The following is a 16,522-nucleotide window of genomic DNA, read 5'->3' as shown; positions in this document are numbered from 1 at the left end:
GGTGGCTCTATTTTTTCTTTGTATCTATTTATATAGTATTATTTATTTGACTAATTTATGTCGTCGGTAGTACTACGTTTATTTACGAATAGCTTTTGCGAAAATGGATGTTAATGACAAAATCTTAGGTCCTTATTCAGAATGCGTTTTTATTGATAAACACGCGCTTTATCTCTGAAATTCTATGCGTAACGTAAACTATAGCATGTTAGAGCGCTAACATCATTATAAGCGCGTTCTGAATACAGGGATTAGTGTTTTGCAACTCTTTCTATTATATAATATTGTTATATCATGCAACGATTTCGTAAATAGCTTTATCTTAGAGCGAGAGTCAAATTTCGCCAAAATGCACAGAAATACATTTTTTTAAATGTAAAGAGCTTTGAACGAAATCTCCTATTAGCACATAAAGAATTTATTCTATTTTTGTGTATATTAATAGACGTTACTAATAATAACACAATGTGCAGAAAGTATTGAAACCAAGTACTTTGGATGCGTGATATGCAACAATCAAAAACGTCAAAAGTACAAAACAGATTGTTCCGTAACCTTTTCTCCAAATTTTATATAGTTGTCTGCAGGGCTTGGCATGTATTTAAAATACTTTTATTTAAATTTTCGCAATAAAAGTAAATTTCATATTTTACATTTCAACGGTGTACATGAAAGTAACGTATTTTGTATTTAAAATTGAAAGGTTTAAAGTTGAAAGCTTTATGTATTTCGTAATTTAAATAATAACATTCATCGTCAATCTTAGTATTTAAAATACAAAATAGTACTACTTAATAAATAATAATACTTAATAATACTTAAGTAAATACTTAATAATACTTAAGTAATATTTAATAATACTTTAGTAATACTTAATAGTAATACTTTCAATCTTTTATTATTAATACTGAAATACACACAAAATATAAAATATTTTTATATCTATATTTCCATAAAATATAAAATGCAAAATATTTAATGTACTTCGCTGAAATACAAAATACACGATCCAATTGTCTTACAAATACCGTTTTCAATTAAAAGTATTTTAAATACATGCCCAGCCCTGGTTGTCTATTGCTACTGTTTAAGACTGATTGATAATCTGAAGGGCATATTTATTGATAGATAGTGTTGTAATGTACAATTAATTTATGTATGCAGAATATATATATATTTTTTGCATGTATAAGAAGAAATTTAAATAGCAGAAACGTGAGGCTATGAGTAACATTGTATTTAATATTCAACGCATCATTTTGAATGTTACAAAAATGATTGAAGTCTTTCTCATTAGGTAGTTAAGAATAAGTAAAAAGAAAAATACGTTTCTGAGAACTATTTGCCTATATTTATACTTAAATTATTTCAACAAATATTAGACTTAATTAGTTGATCGAATGATTATAAACTAAAATTAAATGACAAGTCTATTACAATTCCAATTTCCATAAATATTAAGTTCGAAATATTGTGACTTTTAATTATAAACATTTATAAAAATTTATGGAACAACCATTTATAAAAATTACAGAACACTTTACAAACATTAGGGTGCGCAAGAAATGATAATTGCATTTCAGAAAAATATGCGAAATAGAATAAGATAATTTCCAGAGGTTTATCACATGATAAAAGCCTCGTCATTTCCGATTATCGCAGAATTAACGTTACAGAAATAAGTGCACTAAAAGAAAATGTATTATTTTTTTAATGATTCAAATATAGGGTTTAAAAAAAAAGAAGGAATATTCATAGTATATGTAAGTAGCGTCTTACTAATGTTATTGCTGTATATGTACACGCATGTTCTTTCGCGTTCACGAGATGCTGTTCAATAAACATTGAATTTATATTTGCACTTCGTGTATATGTTTCTTATCTCATTCAAATGTCCCGCCTCACTATGACATGTCGGCGCACGACGCGATGATGACGTAATCGCGCGGGGGCTTGCACAAGCGTGCGCAAGGCGACGGAACTGCCAAACTGGACGAAACAGTCAGTACGTATTGTGTTTGTGTATACCGTATCGTTTGTGAACTTCAATAAATTCTTGTCTTATTCACCGATTTTCCGCCGTTCTTCAATCCCTTCTCACGATGGCGAATGAGACGCGTTCATCTGGCGAGGTCATGACTGAGATCGTGAAAACGGCGAATCAAATCTACAAGATTCACAACCAGGATGACTTCAGCCGGATCACCAAGGGAATCAAGGTTGCACGGTGCATGCAGTCACCGTCGTCCTACGGTGAGCTGTGGCCTGATGCAGAATTCCGAGAAACATATGTTTGTTTATTTCCCGCTGAGTAACTCATAATAGAGCTCCGCTTTTGGAGCGAGACAGAGACGAACGCTCGGATTGGGAACAGAAAGTGTAGCTAGAAAGGATAATTTATGTATGTGACAAGTGAAGAATCATACAAGTTCACATTCTAGAGAAACGTAACTGTTTCTCTTGAAACAATTACGTTGAGAGCAGATATCATTTAATAATAGATGAATAAAATGTGTCTATGTATACTATATGTTGTATGCACCTGTTTTTATACTGTCAATTGTCAACAAACTTTGTGTAATTATTTATGCTTATTTTAAGCATGAGATTATATGACCTTTTTGTAATCACTCGGGAGATGATAAGAAAAGTAACAAAAAGATTAATAATTTAATTGTCATATGTTTTAGATGCTCTCTCGAAACAATCATGCTTATTAATTAAAGGCTTCGAATACAGAATGAAAGAAATCATGTACATGTAGCTAAAAATATTTGTCTTGATTGTTAAAGTTTTATTAAAAATTATAAGAATTTGTATTTTGTGTGTGAAAATACTATCATTTAACTTGTTGCTATATATAATAAGATTAGTATAATAAGGATCACTTTTTTTACATTAACATTTTTTTTCACAGAATTTACAGTTATATTAAAAATATGTAACACAATAATATCTATATGCAGAGTCTTATAAGTATTACCACAATGAAAACTTTGAGTTTATGTCTTTAATATAATTAGTTGGATATATTTTTTCAGGAAATTAATGACACTGAATCTCTTTGGGTTAATAACAATGATAAAACTTTAAGTGTATAAATCGAGGAAAGTTGAATATTATTTTTTAATGATTAAAAATTAGCAAAGTCATTTTTAATATTTTAATATGCATGAGAAAAACACTAAATAGCTAACAGTTTAATAAGATTTTACATGTGAAGTTTCTCTGCTTTGCAGTACCTGACAGCGAGCAGATAATATGCGAGCTTGTAGTATCCGATTCTTTGTGTTGTTCGTACTGTAATACCGAATTTGAGGACAAGGTGCAACAGAGACTCCACTACAAGCTGGATTGGCATCGTTACAATCTGAAGCAACATCTGAATGGTTTGAAGTCAATTAGTGAGGACAATTTCAATAAGTTGGCCGGCGAAGGTACAGTCTGAGATGAAGTACACGGCGAGCTTTAAGACGGTGCAAAAACAGTTAGGCATGTGAAAATTTTATAGGCGACATGTCTAGCCTGTCTGGTAGCGAGGTAGAGTCCGAGAACGAGGACGATGCTGGTACTTCGGAGACTGGGGCCTTGTCAAACGAGCAAACCAAGAACGAGTCGTCGAGTAAGACTGGACTTGGCAGGTCCAGAAAGTTGTCAGAAAGACGCGGGAAGGCAATCGAGTCAGACATTTCAGACACGGAGTACAACGAGGAAATGTCCAAGGAGCGGAAGCTACAGGTTGTCGCAAGTCGCCACACCAAGGTCTTTTTCGAGAACGACGATGGCAATATATTTAGTATCTATCGATGTTTACTGCATCATAAGAAGGTGTGTTTGTTATAGTTAGCAGAATTGTTGTCAATGGCTGCGTTCAGCAGAGAAAGCAGCTTTGCAACTGTTGTCAGATTTTTCAGTCTAATTACTTTACATATTTAGATCTGTAAGGAATTAAAAGTAAGAACCAATTGTACACTGAAGAATTTTATAACAGTTGCATAGCTGCTTTCTCTACTGAATGCAGCCAATTAAAGAGGTGTAAACTTATGCACTATTATATTTATTAGTCTATTCTTTTCAGCTGAACTTGTTGCTGTTTGTTTTTCCTCCTTTTCTCTCCTATATAGAGCAAAAAAGAGGAAAAATAATTACTGCAAAAAGTTTATTTAAAAAGAACAGATCTATTGTTACGTATACTTGGAAGACGCTTGCACACAAAGTATTATTTTGAAACTTAATTACTTTATTAGAGTCACTTGGCGTGCTCTGTACTTGCCAGATCGGGAGATATGCAATTACGTTTTAGGACATTCCCGAAAAAGACACCGAGATGATCACTCAGGCACTGGACAGCGGCAGGAAATCCAAATGGACAGTCATCATGGTTGGTGGTGGACACTTCGCCGCGGCAGTATTTCAGGGTATGCACTATTTTTAAGAATAGTTTTCTGATGTGCATAATTGTTATATCTACTTTGGTGTATCGCAGATGGTGAGCCTATCGTGCATAAGACCTTCCATTCTTATACTGTGCGGGCAAAGCAAGGCTTTGCTCAAAATTCTCGTACGAATGGTAATCACGCGAAAAGCGCGGGGGCCAGTTTGCGAAAATATAACGAAGCATCGCTCATTCAGGTACATACTGTACTGTAATAATGTTTACACAATTCGCTAGAGATTAATGAGTTATTTAATAGCCAATTAAACTGACACTGCAAGCTGACGTAACGATTTTTCTAGCATGTACAAGAGATATTGGAATCATGGTCAATGCACATCAACCATTCATCAGCTATTTTGTACCGAGCGGTCGGTCCACACAATCGTACTGTGCTTTTCGGTGGCAAGAATCCACCTTTAGATAAGAACGATTTTAGAATAAGACCACTGCCATTTCCTACTCGAAGAGCAACGTTTAGGGAAGTCAAGAGAGTATACGATATTTTGAGCACTATGGAGATTTATGGTAAATAATATAATAATAAAATATAGTTGTTCACAATTTAAAATTTATTTATATTTAATGTATATCGAACTATTCATTTTTGTAACGTCATATTTTAGGCTCTGCGGCGGATTTTACAGACTGTTTCCCTAACTCTCCCCGACAACCTGTACGTAAGAAGATCTCGAAACCGGAGATCATGAGCGAAATACCTGAGGGAGAAATTGCTACCGAATATAATTCTAATGTCGGTGGTATCAGTAGTCCGCAGGATAACGATAAAGTTAAGACACCTGCGCAATCTACTCCAGAGAAACAACACCGGAATTCCCGTCCGCATATAGATAGAGCGAAGCCGAGAAAAAGTCCGAATCGGCCATTACCAGGTTCGTTAATATGAAACAAATAATTAGAATTCTTTACTTTTCGAATTAAGATTCTTCAGCAGATATGCTGTGATTATTATTAAAAATAATTATATAAAATTATGTTTATATTATTTCTACATGCATTTGTACGTTGGATTAAAAAGAAATACTTATTATATATTTTACAGATATAATTGTTAAATTAGCTCAATCGTCCTCTGAGTCCGAAATGGATTCAAATTTTCCGTTGGATATTTCTTTAACTGAAGAAAATTATGAAGTGTCATTTAGAGAGAATTTACAAGCGTTTCAAGATACTATACCGAGATATATGAAAAACAAGAAAGCTTATCGACAGAAAAAGAAAGTCAAGAAGGACAGTAAGTCTTAGTTTTTTTTTTAAATAGATACAGTATGTAGAACTCTTTATCAGAGCATATATCGAAAGACAAAAGAGTTCCAAATGTTTCGTGTAATAGAGATTCATTAGAAACTCTCCTCTATAATACTTATTAGCTTCGATAATTTTAGAGTTTATATTCGGATAACACTGAAATTGAGCACAAACATACAAGTGGAGTACAGATAAATAAAATTTTTCTGTACATATATCAAAATTAGAATCTTTTTTTCAAAAACATGAGAAAATGTTTACAATTTAAATCATACAATATAAAAATTATTTTTCTATTAAAATTAAGAGATAGTAGAAAATGGCCACGATTACACCGTGCGTTTAGTCCGCGACCTATGTAATAGATGTTTTTATTTAATTTATAGGTTAAACAAGGACATCTATCGCGGACTAAGCGCATGGTGTATACCTAGCCAATGTATCGATACATATTCATTTCATTGTTTTAATGTATTATGTTACATTATTTTTAGCTCAGATGAACAATGAAGTGCTATCGGACGCTAAGACTAAATTATGGACTGCTTGTAAGCGGGGTGATAACGATTTGTTATCATCGGTTATTGATAACTTGTTAGCCAAAATTAAGGAGTACGAAGAGGAGCAAAACAAGAGAGATGTCACGGACAGTTGCACGTCCAATAATACTCTCGTGTGCACGGATGACATGGCGAAATTGGTTAATGATACCAACGAGGATGGCAATACAATGCTGCATTTGGCAGCACTTGGTGGACATTGCGAGCAAGTATGGTGCGTACTTCATTATTATTAAATAAATTTTATAATTTTAACGAAATCTTGAGTTATATAATTTGATTTGTTGATAGGTTATTACTGGAAATTGGATCTGATCCTTGCAATAAAAATAAAAAACTGCAAACGCCATATGCTGCTGCAAATGATAAGAAAACTAGAAATACATTTAGAAGATTTATGGAAGCTAACCCGGACAAGTTCAATTATCAAAAAGTATTATTTACAGCAGAATTACACGTTATATTAATATGCCTATTTGAAAAATAGTTTTATAAATTTCTACATATGTATTTTGATGCTCAACAGTCTCAAATACCTGGACCGCTCTCTGATGAAATAGAACAAGCTGAAACAGAAAAGAAAAGACAGCAGAGGAAGTTGAAACGCTTCAAGGAGAAAGTTAAGAGGAAGGAATTCGAGTTGAAGAAGCAGGAGGAAAACGAGAAGCAAAAGTTTCTTAATCTCAGTGATAAGGAAAAGGTTAAGCACATTATTATACGAAATATTAAAAATATGTTTTGTTAATAACTTAAATTCTTTCATTCGATGTTTATCTGTTTTATTTTTTTCTCTTCGTTCTGTAGAGAGCTTTGGTCGTGCAGAATCGGATGTTGAGTGAAGGATACACCGTGATGTCACGATGCTTCCAGTGCGCTATCGATATGACTGACAAGGTGCCTTTCGAGTATAACGCCAATCGTTTCTGTTCAATGCCATGTCTCAAAGAGCACCGTCTTCACAATAAATATGTTATCTGATGGTGCATTATGTCTAGCTAGGAAAACTTTTATGCCAATTACTCGTTTGCGATTGCGATCGTGATTACGAGAGGCTGCATTTACAATCAAGTTATGGTCAACCCCAGATAGCATACGAACATTCTATATAAATATTAAGAATATTTATATATTCTGTAGATGTATTAAAAAACACTGCAAATATTAATGGTATGTTTATAGTATTATATATTCTAGTAATACAACTGTATATGTTCTATAAACATGCGTAAAATATTTTATATAATTTTCTATATTCTACTATTTATATATATGTCTGCCTAATCTTATGCATATAATAAGGTTTCCAAACAGTATTAAGACATTTTAAAGACGTTCAAAAATAATACTCCTGTCATGTTGAAATCGTGACGGGAGAAATATGACACATTCATTTTTGTTATATGCGATTTGTAAATAAACAATTTGGATAAAACAAAATAACGAGATCACTTTAAAACAACTTTTCAAATAACGGCTTCCGAACAAAGTCAATATTATTAATCGTTAAAGGAGCATGAGAGCCTACGCAAGATCACAGTATAAAAATATCCATTCCAATATTGTATTCATCACGTCCTCAACGAGTTTATTTTTTATCTTAAAAAATAGTTTTCTCCCTTTGTATTATATATGGTCAAAGTTTGCAGCTGTGGCACACTTAATTAAACAATTAATTGGCAGTAATACTTGGCAAAATATTGAATTGAAGAGGCTCTTCTGGATGCTTACTTGGATTTTATTGATATGAGTAATGCCTGGATCCATTATTTGACATCGTTGATGATGGCTCAAACGGAACTGAAACGTCCGATTTCGATTTTTGCGAAATTTCTTACGAATTTAATATAGAATATAAACAATAATATTTTAAGGGATTAATCAGGAGTCAGCGCGGTAAAAAATGTGCAAGAATTAAAATGTAAAATATAATTTAATATAGTCTAGAAATTGTAATTCGATATAATCAAATATGTAATTTCTAGATTTAATATTAAATTATATTTTAGATTTTAATTCTTGCGCACTTCTTACCGTGCTAACTCCTGATTAGTCCCTTAAAATATTATTATTTATGTGTAATTATAAGGAGTCTATTATTCATTTATTGTTTCTATTAATATAAGATCTTTTTTGATAAAATACATCTGTTAATTATACACATGAATAACTACGTCTATTCCTCAATTATCTAGCTCTCAATTGTCCGTTAATTAATTTTAAATTTATTATTATCATTTAATATCTCGACAGCTCAATTTATTTTTAAATTTATATTATTGAAAAATATATTTGACAATTATTATAACGACATCGTTTTAAAACATCTGTAAAAATTGACGAAAACTATGCTTATATTTCCTAATGGTCGGTAAATAATCGTAAAAAGTGATGAAAGGCATGTGTAAGCTATGCATGCACATTGAATAAAAACACTTCACGTGTCTTTTATCACTTTTTACGAATCCAAATTGTTTTTATTTACAAACGGCACACGATAAAGATTAAAGTGTCTGGTTGAGAATATATCTGCAAATTATAATAATATTTATAAAGCGTGGGGATTTCTTGCTGCTATATATACTTTAAGTACAATATTTACCTAATGGTTTTCTGAAAATGTTTTTCCTCGATATTTAACTGAGGATTTGCTAAGCATGATAATATATTAGACACTATATTATATAGAGGATTGCTTTACAATAGTATTGTAATTAGTAAAGTAATGCTCTGTACAATATAATGTTTGATATATTGTATTATAGTACCTGATATACTACTATTACCTAACAAGTATCAACTTTGTTGAACAAGATCAGGCTCAGACATATACATATATAAAAATACTTAGAGCTTTTTTACTCAAAATAAAGTTTTGAAATGCAACTCAGATGAACATTCTATGAATGTTCTTTTTATTATAAATATGAATTTAACTAAATAAATATTCTATTTATATAATTAAATAAATATTCTATGTATTATATATATTATATAACATTCGATTCAAATATACTGAATATTTGTATTTTATAAGAATATTTTATAGGATATTTTGTGTTATCTGGGATTGTATACATGGATAAGTATATATGTACCGAATTCTATGGTTTCTTGTAGAATTGTCTTGTAATAATTTCATTATAGGAAGGAATTTTGATGCCATCGTGTTTTTATTTGGAATATTCTTTTATATAATAAAGCACGATAATTTTCAGAAAATTAATAAGAATAAGAGGAGTTCTTGATTTTCATAAAGTCGAAGAAATTGGACTGTAAGAAAATTATATAACATATAAATTATATACAGAATTTGATAGTACTATGTACAAAGCTAGAGCAATGTAAAGAGATGAATGATATAATTGAAGGATTTTAAGAATTCTTTCGGACTATAACAATGGAGTATATATTTTGATCTATATATAATCGGATGTACACAGAGGCACGTTTTTTACAAGGTATAATGTATTACTCTATACATATTTCGACTAATATTTGACATCTTTACTTGTGTATTAAATGCCGTACACATAATATACATATAGGAGTAAAATGACATACTGTTAAAAGAAATAATAACTACTCAACGTTCACATATACATTCGCGTTCGAAATATTCGCGGAAAGATTATGCATATATACATACAGGATGCTTAAGTATAATTTATTTCATATTTTTCTTTAAATAGAGAGAAAGATATTGGTAAAAAATTAGGAAAAATATCAAATAATGAAAAAAAGTTAAAATTTTAATAGATTATGGCCATTCATAGTTGATTCTTATATTTAAGACTGTCAAGTATAATTTTAAGATGTCATGAATCAATCAAATGGTATTAGCATCTTGAGTCATTACTTTAAGATGATCTTGAAATAAGAACTATGAATGCCGGCCTATGAGTATATTATATAAATATATAAGAAAATTCATAAAATTTATAACATATTAAAATTATTTTTTCTATACTTTTTTCAAAATTTTTGACTAATTTGTAAATAATGTGCGACAAACAGGATTAACAAAAAATAAAAATCGAATTAAATTAGAAAACTTAAAATATTAATGAAATCGTTTAAAGAAATTATAGCTTTATAGATTGCCAATTAATATTTAATTATTAATTTAGAAATAATAAAAACAGTATAATTATATACTGAGATAAAAAATCATAAATATCAGAAGAATATTTTATCTTTCTGTTAATTATTAAATTTTTACAGAGACGATTTTATCAAAGGTCAGCATCCTATACATATCCGATTGATCGTAAAATCATATTAATGACTAGTATCGTCAAAAACAAACATTCGCTCATGCGCATTCTATATTAGAAGAAAAAATTGATTTCACGATTAACAGTACGATGTATTTCCGGAGATTCGGCATGGTTTTTGCAAGCGAAAAATATCTCCGATGAGAAATGAAAAGTACGTTGAAGAACATCAAATGATTTCGCAGATTCAACGATGCAACAATCGACATCCAGCAGTATATTATAACACTTCATTGATGTATATATATGTACAAGGTAACTGTCTTTACACTTAGTTCCTACAAGCTTGATAAAAATAGTGCACAAAATACATTTTGTGCAGAACGATCGAACAGTTTTCACGCGATTGTTTGGAAATTCGATTGGAACGGACGTGGATTAAAAACTCGAGATTTAACTTTGACGAGGAATCGAGAAATTTGAGAAGAAAATTTTTCGGCATCGCGAATCTTTCTTCGATCGCTCTATATTTATATATCCTTCTTGGTTTCCTTCTTGAACATTCGAGATATATACAAAGCAAAAATTATTTCGGAATCGAGAAAATCGTGAAGTAAAGATCTGAGTATCATTTAGGCTGAACGCATGCGGAGTATCGCGTCTATCGTGGTCCTCTCTGTTCATGCAAAAATAGGTGTTCCGCATTCGGTTTTTAACTTCTGGTTCCGATCCCGCTTGACGAGACGTCGAGTACAACTTATTTAAGTACAAAATATTGTTCGAGATCATCTTTTATGTTTTCTTTGCATCGATCTTTCTCATGTCTGCCTTGATCGTGGTGTATCATCTGATATATACTACTCTCGTTTCACTGATTTAAGTCACATGCAGTGTACATGTAGTCTCTTTTTAGTCTTTAACATTATAACTGTGTATATTTAAATTGGAAATTTCTCGTCGTGCAAAAATTTTACACAGCAACAATATTTGAAGATTTCTCGTTGAAATTTCGCATCCTTGTTTATATGGAAATTTTTAACCGAAAATTCAAGAGTCCGTAAAATAATAATGAAAGATTTTTCTTATAAAATTTTTGTCTGAATTTTTGTTGAATAATTATTCAAACAAATTAATATTAAATAACGATATTTAATTAATTATGTTAATTGATGTATCTGTGAAAACAGTAATAGCCAGTATATAATTAATCTTGTGGTGGCCAAAATAGATCCGTTAAAAATTTTGAAGGCTGAATCACAATTAAAAAATTTTTACAACGTAAACTGCGATGGAAATTTTTTTAAGTAGTAAAAAGTCTATAATATATTTTCTGCTTTTTCTGAGATTTATTTGCCAGAATAATGAATTTTCTTCGTTTCTTCAAAAGATCTAAATCATAAAGCTTAGTAACAGCAATCAAAGCGATCTGATGAAGCAGATTCATCTCATGGCGATAACATGTGACATCACCTTCCTTAGTTTAGATCGATGTGGAATCGTCCGTATCAGTGTCGTCACCGTAGAGACCTTTGCCATCGGTTTTCGTCCACGAGGTCGTCGTAGTTTCTACGCCAACCTCGTACCTGTTTTCTTGTTGGGCGTTGTTGGATGGTACGATCCTCACGTAAGTCTCCCTCACGCCCTTCTGTTCCGTGATATCTTTAGTTCTCTCCTCGCAGCTGGCGGACTTGGAGCGGACTTTTTCCTCTGGTTTCTTCGTCACCGTTTCGATCGACTCCAGCGAGCTCTTTCTACGGCTGCTCCTGCGATTCGACCTAACTATCTGCTGATTGCCAGTGGCAGAGGGCTTTCTACCCACCTTCGGAGAATTCTCGTTCTCCTGCAGGTACTTCCGGATCCACTTGGGCGTCTCGCTTGAATATGCCTGCGCCTTCTTCGCGTACTTGCCGGGTGTGCTCGGTAAAATCATCGGTATCTCTGTCTCAATCACCGTTGTGATCACCTGCTCATTCTCGTCGAAATTGCTCTCCAAGAACTTGCGCTTCGGTGTGCCGCCCACGCTTATCTTGCCGAGAGTGGAGACGCTGCCGCTCTCGTCGCTGCCGGGCGTCTCGTACGTGTACGAATAATGTCGCTGAATATGCTTCGGCTCTTTCTCCTGTTGCTGGTCTTGTTCCTTGTATTGCTGATCCTTGCCCTCGCTCGTCTCCTGGTTTCGTCTATTTTCTTCCTTCTCGATTCTTTTTAACTTCTCAAGTGCGTCGTCGATTGAGTATCGCGGCGATTTTCTGCCACTGGTGCCGAATTCTGGTAGTTTCACCGGCGACAGTAGCGATTGCCTCAAGTTGCCAGCGATACTGTGCCGTTGCCGGACAGGTGGATCCAGCAGCCGGCGTAAGCTTGAGTTTCTAATCTCGGGCACCGACATCCTCTCCCGCATCGGAATCGGTGGTGGTTTGCCACCGCGCCCTGTTTTCCCAAATAGTATGATTTCTGATTTGGGTGGCGATGGTGACTTCGATGGTTTTCTGCCCGTGAATGGGAAATCTGGCGCGAGGAATCGTCTCTCACCGGGTGGAAAAATCGGCGATGTGCTCGCGACAATCACGCTCTGCAGACCCTCGCAGGTGGGACTTTTCAGTCTGTCAGATGTTAATCCCATGAGCTCTTCGGTCTTCATTTGCTGATGCTCGAAGATCGGAGAACTGGCGATTGGTAGCAAACGCGACTTACAGCTGTCTTGACTATCTAGACTGAAACGTTGCTTTGTCAACTGACTGTCCAAGCTGAAACGTTGCTTGGGTGTGCCGGCAATCAGTCGCAAGTCGTTCTGTGTCTCTAACTCTGGTATCGAGAACCGGTCGCGATTAAATTTCACCTGTGCGGCATTACCTCCCAAGTCTTTGATGTTTCGATACTTAGCTCCGATGTCCAGCTGCGAGAGACGATCGCGCTGGCTTACCTGTAGGACGGCAGGCCCGAATCTCTTATGTTTAAGAGGATAAGGTGGTGGCGAGGGTGAATGCATTCCGATACCGCTGCTGAGGCACGGTTGGGACAATCGCTGTTGCGTCCGACCAGGATAATAGTCGCCGGTGACGAGAGTGGGCTGCGATAATCGTTCGCGCTTATCATGTCGTAGGGCAAACCGGCGGATGTCCGGCTGCGAAAGTCGCGACGAGCTCCGCTCCATCGTCAGGCTGCCACGGGGGCTTCCGCTGCCACCCAAGGCATGAACGTTTGGTGTCGACAGCCTCTCTTCCTCGTTGATACTGTTGTCGCCTGAAGTGGCACGTAGACTTGTGTAGGATAAACGGCCTCCACCGCTGCCACGGTGCATACCGAAATTGAACGAATTGATGCCGCTCAGGCTGGAGTTCAGGGTTGGCTGTGACATGCGGATGCGACGATCTGGTGAACCGCCCGATCGCCGATCGTACGAGATTAGCAGAGTCGGTAGATTTGGCTGCGAGTAACGACTGCGTTGACTCGCGGGTGAATAACTCGGTGGACAGGGGGTGGTCGAACGGGTGCACTCGTAGGTGCCCGAGTCTTGGGATTCAATGCTTGACTGCGACTGCGGTGGTATCTTGACGGGAGTGATATGCAGATTCGGATGAGATAGCCGGTTCTTACGACCCTGGCCCGGTCGTTTTAGATGGTCGATCAGATTCGGCTGGGACAGCCGGACGATGCATGGATTCGGACGTCGATTCAGGTACCAAAGGTCCCGGCGGGAGTATGGCTCGCATCAGAGAGTACCTTCCTCACGCAGGCGCCGCATGAAGACCGGTCGTACGTCCTCGAAGAATGACGGCAGGTCGAGCTCGGCGGCGCGCGCGATACCACCGACCTTGCACTCCAACCAGTACGTATCCATGAGGCCCTTGCCCTGAGGAAAGAGTCAATCAAAATAAAACACGTGCCAGAAGAGATTATCCAAAAATTAACGATAAAGAATAAATGAGTTTATCCATTGACAAATTTTGGCATTCTTAATGAGAAAAGGAGTCGATGGACTAAAGAAAAAAAAAGTCAATATGTTATTAATTGATTTATGTAAAGAAATTAATTACAGAAGTAAGATTTTAGAATAAAATTCAAAAACCTTAGGAAATCTATAAAAGCCAATGCTATTACGCTTACAGAAATATAATATTGGCCAATTTTTATTACTGAAAGAATAATTAATACTTTAATTAAAATACTAAAAAAGTACCGAACAACAATGTCCTTAATATTTAAAATAAGTAATTACTATCTTTCAGTATTGGCTAGTATTAGATTTCTGTAAAAGAATATTTGTGCGTAAATTATTGTGTGAAAGAAATCATTTACAATAATTAATATGTATTAGTCAACAAAATGTATCATGAGCAACAATTATATATGCGTTTGATTGATTAATGTATATATCAATTATTGTATACATATTAATTATATAACATACATATTAATTATTGTAAATATATATAATAATTTACGCACAAATAATTGCATTGGATCTTGTTATAAGCTTCCTTTATTTTGAATAAAGAATTAAAATATTTTACCTTTACGTCGACAAGACCACGGTGTTCGATTTTGAAACCGCCTACAGCGTCAAGGGCTTTCTTCATTTCCAAGCTGATGTGAATTCGCAGAGCTTCAATGAAACAGTAAAAAGAATTAATATATTGAAATATGGATAGTATAATATAAATACATTAAGTGGAAAATACGCTGAAATTAATATGAAGAAAATGATATGATAGCTAACTTTGATTATTTATACCTTCGCCGGTCGATTCCATACGACTCGCGGTGTTCACGGTGTCGCCAAAGAGGCAGTAACGAGGCATCTTGCTGCCGACGATACCAGCTACGACGGGTCCAGTGTGGGCTCCGCTTCTTATTTGCAGTCGTTCGCCAGGACGTTTGGGTACCTGGAATACGGACGAAGCCGCCAGCAGGTCTAACGCCATTGTGGCGATTTCAGACACATGTTTGTCACCTGAGAAAGATATGAAATCGCGAATGAAGAGATGTATCAAGTGAGAAAATCTGAAAGAATAGCAAACACTGAAGTATAGAATGCAAGAAACTTAATAAAATGTTAGTAATTGCTGGCAAATTAATTGATAAAAAATTTTAACAAATTGTCATCAATGTTCGCATATTAAGTTTGATATGTTTTGTCGAAAGCTTACTGACATAATTGTTAGGAAATTATCGATAGAAATCAAACAAAGGTCTGATTTTATGACGTCAATTTGCTATCAAGTGTCAGCAAGTAAGTTTGTACCGTTTTTGTCGATAATTTGTTCTCAGCAGATTTTATTATGTGTATGTCTGCCACCAACTTACTGACATCATTGAATATAACAGAATTTGTGTTAAATTTTTGTCTTTGTTGATAAAATTTGTGTAGCAAGCATTTAACAAAATTTATTTTTAACAGATTTGGCTGGGAAGGAAACATTTATGTTTTATTCAGAAAGTAAGGAATTTATGTGCATAAAGAATCCGAGAAAAGGAAGTGCCATCACTGTTCCGATATCATATATGCTTCAAGACAACATGCGGAGTTGGGGGATGTTTCGTACTTTTACCATTTCTAACGGGCAGACCGGAAGCGACCATGTAGGAGTCCCCGATGGTCTCTACCTTGTAGACATCGTAGCACTCGATGCGTGCATCGAACAACTTGTAAATCGAATTGAGAAATGTCACCACCTAAAAGACATGCAGGTTTTTATTACTGTCTTCAATTTTCTGGACGTGAAGATGAGAAACTGAGACCGATATTCAGAGTCCGATCTTATTTCAAATCATCCTAAGTAATATATTAAGGTAATAATATAACTTTGTGATTGGCTTATGATATTTTATGATTTTAAATATAAGAACTGATTACGAATACCATATTAAAATATAAGAACTTTATGAATGTCGCTGTTACAATCGCAGATAAAATTAAATAAATGACATCAGACAAACGATGAAAGTAATGATATATAAAATGAAAGTAATAGGTATATATAATGAAAATGACGAGGTAAGAGAGAGAGAGAGAGAGAGAGAGAGAGAGAGAGGGGGGGGGG

At 34.5% G+C, this 16,522-nt stretch overlaps 2 protein-coding genes across 2 annotated transcripts in view; one reads left to right on the top strand and one right to left on the bottom strand.

The window, feature by feature from the left end:
- Positions 1 to 2,048: 2,048 nt before the first annotated feature.
- Positions 2,049 to 7,411, top strand: LOC108775189 (ankyrin repeat and zinc finger domain-containing protein 1). The gene is made up of 12 exons (XM_018541478.1): positions 2,049 to 2,253; positions 3,240 to 3,437; positions 3,512 to 3,828; positions 4,304 to 4,418; positions 4,487 to 4,632; positions 4,738 to 4,963; positions 5,062 to 5,328; positions 5,499 to 5,690; positions 6,199 to 6,478; positions 6,556 to 6,697; positions 6,791 to 6,964; positions 7,069 to 7,411. The coding sequence occupies exons 1-12, from the start codon at positions 2,103 to 2,105 to the stop codon at positions 7,240 to 7,242; spliced, it is 2,382 nt and encodes a 793-aa protein (XP_018396980.1). The 5' UTR covers positions 2,049 to 2,102; the 3' UTR covers positions 7,243 to 7,411.
- A 4,358-nt stretch (positions 7,412 to 11,769) lies between these two features.
- Positions 11,770 to 16,522, bottom strand: part of LOC108775260 (uncharacterized) — a 38,286-nt gene continuing 33,533 nt past the window's right edge. Inside the window, exons 12-16 of the mRNA XM_018541570.1 lie at positions 16,031 to 16,154; positions 15,214 to 15,432; positions 14,993 to 15,084; positions 14,205 to 14,331; positions 11,770 to 14,081 (exon numbers count right to left, since the gene is read on the bottom strand). Of these exons, the coding sequence (XP_018397072.1) occupies positions 11,959 to 14,081; positions 14,205 to 14,331; positions 14,993 to 15,084; positions 15,214 to 15,432; positions 16,031 to 16,154 (2,685 nt within the window). The 3' untranslated portion in view covers positions 11,770 to 11,958. The remainder of the gene's footprint in view (positions 14,082 to 14,204; positions 14,332 to 14,992; positions 15,085 to 15,213; positions 15,433 to 16,030; positions 16,155 to 16,522) is intronic.

This window comes from Cyphomyrmex costatus, unplaced genomic scaffold (genome assembly GCF_001594065.2).
Source record: "Cyphomyrmex costatus isolate MS0001 unplaced genomic scaffold, Ccosl1.0 scaffold29, whole genome shotgun sequence".
In the NCBI taxonomy this organism is placed as follows: Eukaryota; Metazoa; Arthropoda; class Insecta; order Hymenoptera; family Formicidae; genus Cyphomyrmex; species Cyphomyrmex costatus.
The sequence above is the reverse complement of the archived record's forward strand: the minus strand, read 5'-3'. Positions and strand labels throughout refer to the sequence as shown.